The following is a 16483-nucleotide window of genomic DNA, read 5'->3' on the forward strand; positions in this document are numbered from 1 at the left end:
CTCAGATGTAAATGTATCTAGAGCTCGGGCAACAGTTTACATTACAGCAGGCTGTTAAAGGAATAGTTCACTTTTTTACACCCTAGATGGTTCCTTCCCCTGAAAGTAGTCCATGGGCCAGGAGAAAGTGTCATCCATGATTAAATAGTCGCTATGAACTTCTGCTAACTTTAGCCACCGCTAACAAAGACTCAGTGGGTGTGAATGGGTTCAAGAGACAAAGCTCAACATTTGTGGCCAAATGACCTCAAAGCAACTACCAAAGTCAGAAGGTTAATTTGAGATCATCACCCCCACTACCCCCCTGTACTAACCCTAACCCCAACCCTAGAGACCTCTTCACCCCCACTACCCCCCCGTACAAGTTCTCTCCTGTTAATAAAAAAAAACAACTAACTATCCCTTTAAGAGTACAGTAGGGTTGGTTTACTGTACCGTCGAAGCCGGACGAGAAGAATGTACAAATATTTAAAATGTGGTCCGTATTTGTCTTTGACCTCGCTCTTTCGATGGAAATGACTGCTTCCAACTTTTCATTTGTGGATATCCATGAAGGCAGCTAAGCCCTCTGATCCTCGTATGCAGCGCCAGGCTGCAGCGGTGTTATTACGGGACACACCCATCACTGATTTTCATGTCCCGCGGAACCGTGAAGGCACACTCTCAGGTTTTGTGGTTACGCAAACATTTGCACTCCTCCTAATCATCCACGTGTGTCTGTGTGTGTGTGTGTGTGTGTGTGTGTGTGTGTGTGTGTGTGTCTGTGTCTGTGTCTGTGTCTGTGTCTGTGTGTGTGTGTGTGTCTGTGTATGTGTCTGTGCCTGTGTGTGTGTCTGTGTGTCTGTGTCTGTGTGTGTCTGTGTCTGTGTCTGTGTCTGTATCTGTCTGTGTCTGTATGTGTCTGTGTCTGTGCCTGTGCCTGTGCCTGTGTCTGTGTGTGTGGGGATCAGTCTCTCCTGCGCTGACAGACACGCTTCCTCTCACAGCCGCGCGCCGTCTATTTCGGTCCTGCGGTTGGCGTGACTCGTCTCATCAAGGGTTCCTCTTGTTCGGTGGTGTTGACAGAGACGCTCAGCAGGGCCGGGTGTCGCAGGCGTGCCTCCAATCATACACTCACTCTAGGGGAGACCCAGCTACTCTAGGGGGGGGGGGGGGGGGGGTGTAGATCAGACACATTTGTGGAGGGGGCCCACAGACATATTTCTATTCTTATGGGGGTATCCTGGTTTGCTGTGTGTGTGTGTGTGTGTGTGTGTGTGTGTGTGTGTGTGTGTGTGTGTGTGTGTGTGTGTGTGTGTGTGTGTGTATGTGTGTGTGTGTGTGTGTGTGTGTGTGTGTGTGTGTGTGGTGGTTGAGTGTATGCGTGCGTGCGTGTGTATGACGTCCCCTGGTAATTAGAACCCTGCTTGCCTGTCTCTTGGGTGTCTCTTGGGTGTCTCTTGGGTGTCTCTTGGTTTCAGCAAACTATTGAAACATATATACTACAGTATCTGACAGGGGAGGCTGTCACACATGTTTGATACCATTCCTGATTCCATTCCATGCATTACAATGAACCTGTCCTCCAATTTCTACCTCCACCAGCCTCCCCGGATACAGTACTTGATGCACAATCTGGTTGACTAAAAAGAAAAAGGTACGGGATGGATTTGCATTTAGACCCAGGCACCATCTACGCAGTGAGACCCAGCTGATCCATGATCTCCAACAGCCACCGGCATTAGAAGAAAGCAGAAACCAACAAGTAAAACCAAAAGAATGAAGAAGAGACGAAGTTGAAAAAAAGTTGTTTGTTAGGGAACAATATATAGATGCTCCGTTGTAAATCTCAAAGTTCAGACCACGGGCTGTCACTTGGTTGTCGCTGGACTGCTGCATCGGCCATTAAACAAGATGAACACAGCGTCATAAACAGAAGCAGATTGAAGGCCCCTACTTTCAACTTTAATGTTGAACATGATCCGCTCAGGAATCTGGACTGTTGGCCAAGGACTGGAGATGAAGGAGATGGCAGTGACGAGAGGGAGAGAGAGAGAGGGAGAGAGGGAGAGAGAGAGAGAGAGAGGGAGAGAGAGAGAGGAGAGAGAGAGAGAGAGAGAGAGAGAGGGAGAGAGAGAGAGAGAGAGAGAGGGAGAGAGGGAGAGAGAGAGGGGGAAAGATGGAGAGAGAGAGAGAGAGAGAGAGAGAGAGAGAGAGAGAGAGAGAGGACTCATCTCAACTCAACCACGGTCCCCACAAGGATAATCATTGCAATCCTCAAAGCTCTTGCAGCCACCATTTTGTTTCACCGAGCCACAACGTCTTCAAGGTTTCTGGCTGTAACGCTTTGAAGGAGCCCTATAGAACAGTATATATATCGAGCAGAATTTTTTTTTTTTTTCTAAAGAGAGCAGTCATTTATTTTAAGTTGTAGAACCCTGTTGAGTTTGATGCTCCTACAGCAGCAACATATTTCATAACGCACGTTTTTATAGGATATTAGCGTTGGGGTTCGGGGTCCAAAGAAAATAGGCTCTTTTTATTATAGAACCAGCTGGAAGTCTCTGGTGGCGATGATTCATCCTTCTTTTCTCTTTTTCTTTTTTTTCCTTCTGGTTTTTGAATATTTTCAACAGGGTGGGAGAGCAGCAAGCCCAGACACAGAGTCTCATTGATGAGAATGTTTGTTTGGCAGTGGGTATCCTAGCCACAAACCCACTCACTCTCACTCTCTCTCTCTCTCTCTCTCTCTCTCTCTCTCTCTCTCTCTCTCTCTCTCTCTCTCTCTCTCTTTCTCTCGCTCTCTCTCTCTCTCTCTCTCTCTCTCTCACTATCTCTCTCTCTCTCACTATCTCTCTCTCTCTCATTCTCTCTCCCACTCTCTGGCTCACACTCTCAACATGAGGTCTGAACGTGTGTTTATTCATCGTTCCCCTCCTCCTCTCCTCCCTCTCTTTCGTCTTCCAGTTCCCACAATCAAAACCGAGCCGCATGATGACTACGACGCCCCCCAGCTGTGTCCCCGCCCCCAGCGCGCCCCAGGCCTGGCCTTGCACCCCAAGCCCTACTACACCCCTCAGGTCGTGACCTCCGACCTTCAGCCCTGCGTCCTGGGCGCCTACCCTGTCTGCCAGCAGAGACTGGGAGGGAAGCCTTCCTCCTCCTCGCTGTCCTCCTCATCCTCACCCAGCACCAGCCCCAAACTGCACGACCTGTCGCCCACGACGGCCACGCCCTTCTCCCGGTGCCTCTCGCCCCTCCAGTCTCCGGTCCTGTCCCACGTGTCCATTATCCAGGAGACACCGGGTCGCTACCACCACCACCAGCAGCACCAGCACCACCAGAACCAGCAGACGGTCCTCTACCCCCCCAGCAGCGCCTCCTCCTCCCCAGGCTCGCAGCCCTCCACCCCTGGGTCGGCTGGCCCAGAGGGCCCCTTCTCCTCCACCACCCCCACCCACGGTCTGACGCCAGCCCAGCCCAACAGTGGTAGCACCAGCCCGGTGAGCCTACAGCAGCTGCCGCCCAAAGTACTAGGGAGGGGGGGCCGCTCGCCCTCGGCCAGCCTCCTACAGGGGGAGGGGAGCCCCCCAGCCACGCTGACGGTCAACATCAAACAGGAGCCACAGGAGCTGGACCAGATGTATCTTGATGATGGTGAGTGACCAATGATCATCTTGTCAACAGATCCTCCCAAGCCCCATACAGCACAATAACTCTGATGTGGGCCAGATCCAAAATGGTTCTGATGCATTTCTAACACGGATTTGTTTTCAGGGGTCCATTTCATTAATTCCTCGTAGCTTAAGTACTAACTTTATTTATTTGTTTTATTCAGGCCCACTTGTCTCCTAGACCAGCAAAGTACTTAAATTAACATTTAACAATTTTTCTGAGATTGACTTGCAATCATTGTTTTTACAATAATTATTCTCTCGTGGTTTTGGAGCTGGGTTGCCGGGATACATTAAGGCCTACTTAAGCTACATATATATTAAGGCCTACTTAAGCTACAGATCTTTTAGGAAAATGTCTTTGTACAAAGTACGATGTTGTTACTAAAGGAATTACAGCATTACTACACAGGTATAGATATCATTCATTCATTCATTCATTCATTCATTTCTTCATTTCTTCATTTCTTCATTTCTTCATTCATTTCTTCATCCATTCATTCATCATTCATCCATTCATTCATATGAATAACACCCCTGCTTCTCCCAGTGCTATTGGCCTACTTGCAGACACAGTGAATCACAGTTCGATCACAGCAGAAATGCGGTGGGTCTGCGGTCGAGACTGTACTTTGAAGCCCCTGAATGAGGCGAGCCCTTTCACAAGCCCCACTGATAAAACAAACATCACTGTTGTACGACCTGTTTTATTCCTCCTATGCAGACTGCAAGCGAGGGAGTTTTAGAAACACAGTTTTATGACCTCACCGGCCCAGCTCGGCTTGGCTGGGGCCCGTCTGGGCTCTCAGCACCAGAACTAAGGGTCTGGCTGGGGCTGCGCTGCTGCGCTGCTGCGCTGCTGATTTGAAATAAATGGGATAAATGATGTTCCCCGGGGCTTGACACCAGAGCTGAGCCTGGCCCCGTATAAATCACTGTATGGAAGGGAAGAGGAGGAGGAGGTGGAGGAGGAGGAGGAGATGGAGGAGGAGGAGGTGGAGGAGGAGGAGGAGGAGGAGGAGGAGGAGGAGGAGATGGAGGACAGCCACCTCAGAGACGTGGAAGGAGCAGCCCTCAGAGCTTAGCCATCGCCGCTCACTAACCAGCAGCCATCAGTGGTGGAAGTGAATCTCCTTCATCTGCCACCACCAGATCTCCCAGCTGGATAGGCTGTTATGCTGGAGGCTGCTGGAGGCAGATGGAAGCTGCTAGAAGCCACTGGATGCTGCTGGAGGCTGCTAGAGGCTGTTGGAGGCGGCTAGAGGCTGCTGGAGGCTGCTAGAGGCTGCTAGAGGCTGCTGGCGGCTGCTAAAGGCTGCTGGAGGCGGCTGGAGGCTGCTAGAGGCTTCTAGAAGCTGCTGGAGGCTGCTAGATAGAATAGTCTGACCATTTTGTTGTGCCCTCTTCCTGTCATGCTCTCTTCCTGCCGGCTGTGAGCGGTCTGTGTAAACAGGAAGCTGTCACTGTTGGCCTGGGCTGGGGGGTAGATAGATGTACGTACTGTGGTGGTCTACTGTCCTTCATGAAACGGATCAGGGGAGGCTGGTGGAGGTAGAATCAGGGGTGGGGGCAGGTTAGGATCAGGGGTAGGGGCGTCAGAGTAACACAGTAGTGACCAGGGGAGTCTGGCGGAGGTAGAAATCAGAGGACAGGCTCATTGTAAAGCATGGAATGGAATGAGGAATCGTATAAAACACATGTGTCCCTACGATTTCTACCTCCACCAGCCTCCCCTGGTAGTGACACATGTGGTACAGCGTGTTTGATAGAGGGTTGTGTCTCTTTTAAACACATAAAATTGGTGGGTTAGGACCAGGAGTAGGGGAGTTAGACTAACCTTGTAGTAACCTAGTAATAACCTAATAATAACCTAGTAGTCACCTAGTAATAACCTAGTAGTCACCTAGTAGTCACCTAGTAATAGCCTAGTAGTCACCTAGTAATAACCTAGTAGTAACTCATACAGTACAGTACAGGTAATAACATGTATTAACAGACAGAATGTGAATTTCGGAGGAGCTGCCTGGCCTCTCAATTACCTAGTTTCTTTTGGCAAATGAAGGAGATTTATTTGACTAAGCATGCCATTGTAATGCGGCTTCTCACTTGGTTAAATGTTTTGGCACGGTTCAATGTCCACTTTTATTTAATAGACTTACTCAGGTGTGGCGTTACGTTAATTCCTTGTCGGCCATACTGTACTCGTTAAAGCTCACACAGAGAAATAGGAGATTTTTGTTTTTATTGCAGTCAGAGACGCCTACTGTCTTTGGGCTGGTACAGTAAATGATCCAGTTGAATTTGTGTCAGTGCATACAGGAAATCTGATTTGTGAATATTTTCATTAGACTGGAGCCACTGAACCGGAGTCATGAGGAGCTGGTACAGTAAATGATCCAGTTGAATTTGTGTCAGTGCATACAGGAAATCTGATTTGTGAATATTTTCATTAGACTGGAGCCACTGAACCGGAGTCATGAGGAGGGGTGTGTGTTCAGAAAGCTTCCTGGCTTTGATTAGTTCACTTAGGTCATATGTGAGGGATAGACAGGAAATGTTGCAGGAGCCCCTGTTTGTAACTACCCACAAGCCTGAATACCTGGATGAAATGTTGCAGTAGCCCCTGTTTGTAACTACCCACAAGCCTGAATACCTGGATGAAATGTTGCAGGAGCCCCTGTTTGTAACTACCCACAAGCCTGAATACCTGGATGAAATGCCCAGTACTCTTTAGTGTGAAGATTTAAGCAGTAGTAGAGAGTACAAGTTATAATTGTATAAAAATAAAAAATAGTTTGGTTTACATTTCGTTTTAGATGAGCACATCATGAGCATATGCAGTCCTGTAGGATTGATGGGCCTACCAGCCACACCACGTAGAGGGAATCCTGCATCTTTCATCATCCCAGTATCTCCCTCAATATTATATTGTTTAATATTACAGAGGATCCCCCCCCCCCTATTCAGAGGATCCCCCCTTATTCCCAATGTCTTTCCTCACGGAGAGTCAGACTGGTCTGGCCCAGAGCCTGGATTAGAGGCCGCAGGGTCCACAGGGCTGCTCCAGAGGCCCAGAGCCTGGGTTAGAGGCCGCAGGGTCCACAGGGCTACTCCAGAGGCCCAGAGCCTGGGTTAGAGGCCGCAGGGTCCACAGGGCTACTCCAGAGGCTCAAAGGGATGGAGATGGAGAGAGGCCACAGGGCTGCTCCAGGGGCTGAGAGGGTTAGAGGTGGAGATGGAGATGGAGAGAGGCCACAGGGCTGGTTCAGGGGCTGAGAGGGATGGAGGTGGAGATGGAGAAGGAGATGGAGAGAGGCCACAGGGCGGCTGCTCCAGAGGCTCAGAGGGATGGAGGTGGAGATGGAGATGGAGAGAGGCCACAGGGCTGCTCCAGAGGCTCAGAGGGATGGAGGTGGAGATGGAGAAGGAGAAGGAGAAGAGGCCACAGGGCTGCTCCAGAGGGATGGAGTTGGAGAGAGGCCACAGGGCTGCTCCAGAGGGATGGAGGTGGAGAGAGGCCACAGGTTCACAGGAAAGCCCAGTTAATGGTGCAGTTCCAGATAATGTTTTCAGCATGGAAACATTTTGTCCTGAGACAATTTGAGATGTCTCTTTCTCTTTCTCTCTTTCTCTTTCTCTCTCTCTCTTTCTCTCTCTCTCTCTCTCTTTCTCTCTCTCTCTCTTTCTCTCTCTCTCTTTCTCTCTCTCTCTCTATCTCGTTCCCTCAGGCAGTTTGCGTCTACATATTAGCTGGCTTTTCATTTGGCATAATCTACAGTAGGGTGACTGTGAACTACTAGACCGCACTGGGGGACTGACTAACTGCTGGACCACAATAAGGGACTGACTAACCACTAGACCGCACTGGGGGACTGACTAACAGTAACCCTGCAGGAGCCCCTGTCTGAGGGCCAAGAACATCTTGTGGCCTGGCCCGGCATGAATGTGTTCTGGGGTGTGTACGTGTGTGTGTGGGTGCATGCGTGCATGACGGTATGTGTGTGTGTGTACGTGTGTGTGTGGGTGCATGCGTGCATGACGGTATGTGTGTACGTACGTGTGTGTGTGGGTGCATGCGTGCATGACGGTATGTGTGTGTGTGTGTGTGTGTGTGTGTGTGTGTGTGTGTGTGGGTGCATGCATGCGTGACGGTGTATGTGTGTGTGTGTGTGTGTGTGTGTGTGTGTGTGTGTATGTGTGTGTGTGTATTTGTGTGTGTGTGTGTGTGTGTGTGTGTGTGTGTGCGTGTGAGTGTGTGAGTGCGTGCCCCTACCCCCCTCCCTGTGTGATTTCTCAGTGCCTGGTCCTGTAGGTGAGTATTTATAGTTCTCCAAGGTGGTTATTATCTTGTCAGTGGACCGGCTGTCCTGTCGTATTGTGTGGACAGAAACAGTCGTTATTTCTGGCAGGGCTGAACCTGTAATGGGCCTAGCAGAGCTGTCCTGCTAATTGTTTGGGAGTTCCTCGTTTTCCCTGTTTCCTGCAGGCTGAAATCGTGTGTGTGTGTGTGTGTGTGTGTGTGTGTGTGTGTGTGTGTGTGTGAGTGTGTGTGTGTGTGTGTGTGTGTGTGTGTGAGTGTTTGTGTGTTTGTGTGAGTGTGTGTGTGTGTGTGTGTGTGTGTGTGTGTGTGTGTGTGTGTGTGTGTGTGTGTGTGTGTGTGTGTGTGAGTGTGTGTGTGTGTGTGTGTGTGTGTGTGTGTGTGTGTGTGTGTGTGTGTGTGTCTCTCTATCAGTCCACTCCAGCTGCTGGGGACCTCCATATAACAGGAAACAGGATTACTTCATATCAACGACAACACTTCCTGCTATGACTAACTGTAACTTAGACACGTAGAATAACAAATCAACTCCTTAAGTACGTAATACCATAAACCTGCATGTTAAATCACCATAAGCGCCCTTAGGGTCAATAATGTTTCATGGAATATATATGATATATATTTTGGAATTCCTGTAGGCCTGTGACCAAGGATGTTTTTCATTGACAAATGAATTCTCGCATTGGGGCTGCTAGAATATGATATCCAGTGAAGATTACCCACAATGCTATTTAAGTATGTTTACTTGATCTTTCAGTGGTTGATCAGATCAGTTACATTGGCCTGAAACCAACCAATCACGCAGGGTTACTTTGTTTGTTCCTCTTATCAAACAGAGTCATTGTTTTTGCAACGTATCTCCCTGAGCGTATCCTTGCCACGGACACAAGACATTCCCATCTGATGCCTTTCTTCTAAACAACAGAGGTTTGTGTCTCTGATATCACCAGACTGCTGTTGGACACTGTTGTCTCAAAGTAACCAGATCCACGTGCCGCTGATGTCATGTTGGTAGGGGAGGAGGTTATTTTTAGTGTTTTGTTGAGGGCGTTGGGTCTGAATCATCTCTAAGCACACACTGATCAACGGTTTGAGTTTTTCAATTAGATCCCTCGCATGAAATGTGGCAACAGAATGACAGGTTGCCCACGGCAACGGGGTGTAAACAGACACTGGTGTGGGTTCTGTGGGCGGAGCCAGGAGGCTTCCTGTATCTTCTGCAGTGTCAGCTTAAAGGGGCCTGGGCCCAGTGAGCTGCAGTGATTCAGAAACAGAAGGCATTTTCCACTATAAAGTTTTACAGGGGAGGCTTCTTGACAAGCCACACAGGGTTTCTTAACCTCTCCAGCCAATTTACCTTTATTTATTTAATTTTTTCTTTCGTTTTTGTTAGTGTGTGTGTGTGTGTGTGTGTGTGTGTGTGTGTGTGTGTGTCTGTGTGGAAATCAATAGGTATAGCATTGCAGGACCTAGAACTACACTATCTACCACCAGCATTTGTGGTGTTATGGTGTATTACATTTAGGCTAATGTAAACAAGACAATATTTTTCACGATTATTATAGGTACCAATGATTATTTCTGTAAAACTTTTTAAAAAACGTTTTTTTTAAGTCTTTATTTCTATATAGTCAGCGTCCAGTAGACGCTCTGTCCCTTGAATCACACGTGGCATACATCCACAAGCCTATTAAAACCAATCTCATAATGCATCCACCATCTTGAACGGTTATATTTGTCAGGTGAAGATGGGAGCTTCCTGATGTTATTGATGCCTCAGATTTACTGCTGACATGGTGGTGGTGTACGTATTGAGAGGTTGGAGCCGGAAGGGTCCCCAGTGGGTTGAAGCTGGAACAGGAGGGAGATCCAATAACCTCCAGATGGAGAGGAGGTCAAAGCCAGATCTTATAGAGGAGAGAGAGAAAAGGAGGGAGGGAGGGAGGGAGGGAGGGAGGGAGGGAGGTCAAAGCCAGATCTTATAGAGGAGAGAGAGAAAAGGAGGGAGGGAGGGAGGGAGGGAGGGAGGGGGAACTGAGGACCAGTGGAGGTCTCCTGGTCTGGCTGCCCGGGGAAGGACACACGTGGCAGGGGTTGGGGAGAGGAGCGGAAGGGTGTCCATTTCAATATGTGGTTATTTCTTCATAATATATGCCATTTAACAGACATTTTTATCCAAAATGACAACTATGAATGATTTTTGGGGAATATATGGTCCCGGTGGAAATCGAACCCACAACTATATCCATGCTAGCACCATGCTCTGCCAACTGAGCCACACAGGACCAGATGACACATATTATCTGCCATTTAGCTGATGTTTTATCCAAAGCGACTTACATTGCAGTGAGTGCATAAATCTTTCCGTATATATGGTCCCAGCGGGAATCAAACCCACAACCTAAGCATTGTCAGTGCCATGCTCTACCGACTGAGCCACAGAGGACCACATCACCTCTTCACCCCCACTACCCCCCTGTACAAACTCTAACCCCAACCCTATAGAGACCTCTTCACCCCCACTACCCCCCTGTACAAACTCTAACCCCAACCCTAGAGACCTCTTCACCCCCACTACCCCTGGCATTACGACTGCCAATGGCCCCTGGTCCGAGCATTGATTACTTTATCTTATGATGACTGATTTGGGCGTATTTCTTCTTTGAAATCCGAGGTAAACACAGCGCCATGCCCGGCTGCTGACCCCCATCATTGTGTAGCTGTGTTCCGGACCTCATGCTGAAATGAAGTTATGAACCTTGTCCACAAATAAGAAAATGTCCTCATGTTATTTCGATCAATATCGACCATGCAGTGCCCAGCTGCTGACCCAATTCTTTTTGTGTGGTTTCATGCTGAAATTAAGCTATGCACCTTGTCCACAAATGTCCTCAAAATGTCCTCATGCTGTTTTGATCAATATCCTAATGGAGTTGGAATTAAAGAATGTAGTTATATTGAAGCTGAGGCCTCACACACATACAATAGATCCTACCAACGGTATTTTCCAATTGGACTACCTCTGCCGGCACAAAATGGACGCAGGCATAGAGGCGATTTGTCTTCGCGGTAACCCCCACTACCCCCCTGTACTAACTCTAACCCCAACCCTAGAGAACTCTTCACCCCCACTACCCCCCTGTACTAACTCTAACCCCAACCCTAGAGAACTCTTCACCCCCACTACCCCCCTGTACTAACCCTAACCCCAACCCTAGAGACCTCTTCACCCCCACTCCTGTTAAAAAATCTTCTTCTAGCATTGTGACTGCCTATGGCCCCTGGTCCGAGCATTGATTACTTTATCTTATGATGACTGATGGATAGATGATTCACTTACTGAAACAAATGTATTTGTTGTAAGTCGCTTTGGATAAAGGCCTCTGCTAAATGCCATGAATGTAAATGTAGATGTCTGGAGAAGTAACTGGTGAAAATACCTCCATCTCATCTGCGCTCAGAAGCGTGGGAAACGGTAACAAAGGCGCGCTCATGACAACGAGCATCTCAAGTGCCTTCAGGTGCGCTGAAGGACTCTGTCCTCGAAACAGCACCAATATTTCAGACACACCCCCGTAGCGCCACCGCCAGTGACCCCTCCGTCAGCGTCCCCTCGTCAGCGTCCCCTCGTCAGCGCCCCTCGTCAGCGCCCCTCGTCAGCGCCCCCCGTCAGCGCCCCTCGTCAGCGCCCCCCGTCAGCGCCCCCCGTCAGCGCCCCCCGTCAACGCCCCTCGTCAGCGCCCCTCGTCAACGCCCCTCGTCAACGCCCCCCGTCAACGCCCCTCGTCAGCGCCCCTCGTCAACGCCCCTCGTCAACGCCCCCCGTCAACGCCCCCCGTCAACGCCCCTCGTCAGCGCCCCTCGTCAACGCCCCTCGTCAACGCCCCCCGTCAACGCCCCTCGTCAGCGCCCCTCGTCAACGCCCCTCGTCAACGCCCCCCGTCAACGCCCCTCGTCAGCGCCCCTCGTCAGCGCCCCTCGTCAGCGCCCCTCGCCAGCGCCCGCGTTTGCGCTAAGACCGGTTTTTTTACGCCGTTAAAATATAGCCCAAGGTCTCCTTTGGCAGATGGCCTAGTCTCTGCTCTTTCCATAAGCCCTAACTCTCATAGCACATACTTTGTTAATATCTGAAAGATGGGTCGGAAACCGTCTGACCGTGGTGATGTATCACACAGATAAAACTCAAGCACAGAGGTGAACCTCTGGAAACCAAATGGGTATCCCTTTTTTCCGGAATCTTCTGTTATGACAGATCAAGAAAAGGTGATTTAGAGTACCTGAATATAAATGTCATAACTCCCCTGACAGCAATCTTGCTCTTGCCAAGTTTTTCGATGAAGACGTATCGCTGTAAAATACACCCTGTCCTCCAAGACTCATAATGGGTTCAGTGTGTCCATGTGTTTCTAAGACACCTTTCATGTGAGATCTCTCGCCCGTTATTCAGCCAACATTCAGGACCTTTTCCTGCTCCTCTATTAAGGGTGGCTAATCAGCGTGCCAAAGACATTACCATTATGTCTAGACTCTTGACAACGCCACGGTGCAGAGCAGAAGTCGGAGGACGGGCGGCGTTGTAACGCATGGAATGGTACCAAACGCACGTTTAAAACCACTCCTCATGCCATTCCATGCATTGCAGTGAGCCCGTCCTCCGATTTCTACCTCCACCGGCCTCCACCGGCCTCCACCAGCCTCCACCAGCCTCCGATGAGTGAGATGAGGTTTCGGACTGTGTTCTATTCCCTGTCTGTCGCGATAACAAAAAAAGAAAAGAGCTTCAATCAAAACTGGGTCTGTTTTTAAATCCCCCCTTCATTTCGTATGGAAGGATGCCATTGCCTGGTCTTCCCATTTTTCATGAAGTTTTCATGAAGGCCATTTAGTTCATAGGGATACATAGTTTGATTCCATGGATGTGGTTTAGTTATGTTTTTAGTTATGTTTTTCCAGTACATATATCTCGGTGCTGCTAATTACCTAGAGTATATACACTCACTGGCCACTTTATTAGGTACACCTTGCTAGTACATGTATATACATATACAGTACTGAATGTATACATGTATATACATATACAGTACTGTACGTATTCAGCTCTGTGTGCTTCGTAGCATCTGTTATCAAGTAACGATGGCGTGCGCACAGTTTGGACCACGATGCCTTCTCTCACACATTTACACACCGTCAGGTCTCCATGGGAACGGACTCTCCAAACGCTGCGAGCCAGGCGTGACAGGCGGGGTTCGAACTCGGGTCTCCCACATGGAAGTGTCCCAAGCGTCCGCCATTAGTCCAAGAGGACATCCTCAAGGTCCGAGGGCGACACAGTTGAATGTACATGCCTCCAGGGCAGCAGGGCTACCTCGTCACGAGAGAGCGTGACTCCAAACCACCTCCGCTACACAGACCCGCCCTGTCGCCCCGGGCTGCGGTGCCGTTGGAAGGAAGTGTGTGGGATTGTTGATGGGAAGTGGCGGGGTCAGTGCCGGGTCGCTCTGGGAAGGGCTGCCTGTACCACCGCGGCCCCGTCCGCCGCAGCCTGAGATGAAAAAGCCTCCATTCCATTGTTCTGGAGGGAATCTCAGATTTCCCGACAGTATTCCCGAGCCCCGGCAGCCTGCCTCCTGGCTGTGGGAGCGCTGGGAGCGCCGCGGCCGCAGGGCCAGCGTCCGGTCAGAGGGAATTCCTCTGCAGGCTCGTGGGCTTGGCTTCCCTCTCAGCCAGGATCCAGGGGTGTTCCCCCCTCACCCATTTCCTATGTGGCTGCTGCTCACTGTTTGTGTGTGTGTGTGTGTGTGTGTGTGTGTGTGTGTGTGTGTGTGTGTGTGTGTGTGTGCATGTGTGTGTGCATGTGCGTGTGCGTGTGTGTGTGTGTGTGTGTGTGTGCAGATATGTGTATGTGTGTGTGTGCGGATATGTGTGTGTGTATGTGTGTGTGGATATGTGTGTGTGTGTGTGTGTGTGTGTGTGTGTGCACGTCCAGGAGAGACGACCTGGACGTGAGCCTGAGATCAGCAGGAGGGAGGACCTGCTGTTATTAGAAGCTGTTTGGTTACGAAGGGAGTTTCTGTCTGCAGGCTTCTTCTTCTTCTTCTTCTTCTGCACTAAATAAGTTCAAATCAACGTATTAAATCAACTGATTGCTACTAGGAATAAAACCATGGGAAATCTCAACATGCTATTAGATTTTTCCTCCATTCCCTCCAATCAGCTCAGGCAATGAATGTGTCAATGAAAAAATGTGTTGCGTAACTGACCCTGTATCCTATCACCGTCATCGGAAAAGAATGTGTTGTTTTTAGGACGGATACTGAAACAACTTTAACACAGATGGAGAGGGACGCGGAGCAGTCTTAGTGGAAGGAGTGGCATGGTTATTACTTAAACATTCTTGGTGACATCAGCCTCAGATGTTACCATGTTGTGAAATACGACCAGCCTGCTCAAGAGGCCAAAGAGCTGATAAGTCCTTACTTTTGCACCGCGTCCCAATTGGCTAACAACGTTGAAGTTGGTTCAACGTTGAAGTTAGAAAGCTTTATTGTCCATTTTTGGGGTTAAGGTAACACACAGCACATGTAAGTGTCGACTTGTGCACTACCCCATATGGTAATGGGCTTGTCTGGAAGAGAGGTGGTGGAAAATCAGTCCTATGGTTTTAAATCCATGGAGTGCATGAGTATCTGGGGAGGCTGGTGGAGGTAGAAATCGGACGACAGGCTCATTGCAATGCATGGAATGGAATGAGGAAATGTATCAAACACACGCACCATTCCTCATTCCATTCCATGCATCACAATGAGCCCGTCCTCAGAGTTCTACCTCCACCAGCTCCACCTGTTTGGCCTCAGTTGGTCCCCTCTGTGTTTGGACATGTCCAGCAGCTGATTGGCCATCTGGAGCGCCGGGGGAATTCCCGGTGGGCCGGTGGATCTGTGGGCTGGGGGGCCGGTGGATCTGTGGGCTGGGGGGCCGGTGGGTCTGTGGGCTGGGGGCTGGGGGGCCGGTGGGTCTGTGGGGCCGGTGGACGGTGCGGGTGAGCCCAACCTCCGCCCGTCAGCTGAAAGTCCAGGGCCGTCCCTGGTGATGTCCCTCTCACTAGCCAGAGAACACAGCTGATAAAGGGCTGGGAGATCCTCTAGTGTAGGAACCCTGGGAACAATTAGAGAGTGGTAGGAAGCAGGAAACAGAGAGGAGACACAAGTGCAGTGGGATCCTTTGAAGGTTGTGAAGACCGAAATGTGTTTTAAATCTGAGATAAATACAATCCTCTACTTTCGTATTGAGAGCATGTCACGTCTCTTATTCAAGCATGCATAGATTCCTTTTGAAGAGGGCAAGAGGCTGCATCCTCTCCCAACCCTAATTAGTTTAGTTAATCTCTGATATTTGTTAAACCTGGCCCCATTTATTGAACTAATACATACTGTACCCCAAGCCCAAGAAGAAAGATGTATTAGGATGACCGACCTGCTGAACACATACAGCACATGTAGCGGAGGTGATTTGGAATCACTGCTCTAGTGATGAGGTAGCCCTGCCTGCGACCTCTAAGGCCAGATATACCCCTTGTATCATGAGGACGTCCTCTTGGTATAAGGGTTTACATCTGTGGCACCCATGCAAAGTCAAAGAGTATGAATTTCACTTCAAGGTGCTTTGTGGGGAGGACTGTTATGTTATGCTGACATTGGTTTATATTCATATCTTCTCCTTTCTCCTTCACAGTAAACGAGATCATCAGGAACGACCTGTCGAGCATCTCCGTCCACAGTCACGCATAACACCACTGTTACCATGGACGCAGTCACGCATAGCACCACTGTTACCATGGACGCAGTCACGCATAGCACCACTGTTACCACGGACACAGGAGGACAGGAGGACTGAGACATAAAGGGAGATACCATACCAAGAACTTTACAGTTTACGCCTGCTCGGACATCAGGGTGCAGGAAGCCCAGAACCAAGGGGAACAAATAGAGACTCAGTCAACGATGTCAAGACCAGAATCTACTGTGTGTGCGTGTGTGTGTGTGTGTGTGTGTGTGTGTGTGTGTGTGCCTTTCAGATGTAGCTTCATAGTACAAGAAAGTATGAAATCAAATATCCTCATGGAAAATAAATACAGACATACAATGTAGCACCCCCAACCTTCAACCCCCCCCCCCAACCTTCAACCCCCCCCCCCCAACCCCTCAGAAGTATGCTTTTCAGCGGACCAAAAATGTTTATATATATATACTTCTTTCTGCATATTGTAAGTAAGGGTGGAATCCTATCTCGCGATCTGCGTGCGTAACTCAGACATTTGCGTAAATCTTGCATTGATGTCAATGGGAAATGTTTGCAATGATTGGACTTATGCTTGTGGATCTGGAGTTAGGATTCCACCCTCAGTGTTTACGTGTTTTGTATATCTGTGTAGAGCTTCAGTTTGCATACCTGGCTTGGTTCAACAAAAGTGCCTTCAACTGGAAATGAATGATGGACAAGTGGCCAAGCTACT

The 16483-nt window shown here is 49.3% G+C and overlaps 1 protein-coding gene across 1 annotated transcript in view; it reads left to right on the forward strand.

Annotated features, from left to right (window-relative positions):
• Window positions 1–15758, forward strand: part of nfatc1 (nuclear factor of activated T cells 1) — a gene marked incomplete at its 3' end in the record, with an annotated part of 47368 nt that extends 31610 nt beyond the window's left edge. Inside the window, exons 9-10 of the mRNA XM_083684619.1 lie at window positions 2947–3636; window positions 15703–15758. Of these exons, the coding sequence (XP_083540745.1) occupies window positions 2947–3636; window positions 15703–15758 (746 nt within the window). The remainder of the gene's footprint in view (window positions 1–2946; window positions 3637–15702) is intronic.
• Window positions 15759–16483: the final 725 nt, after the last annotated feature.

This window comes from Argentina silus, assembly GCF_951799395.1.
Source record: "Argentina silus genome assembly, chromosome: 14".
Classification (NCBI taxonomy): Eukaryota; Metazoa; Chordata; class Actinopteri; order Argentiniformes; family Argentinidae; genus Argentina; species Argentina silus.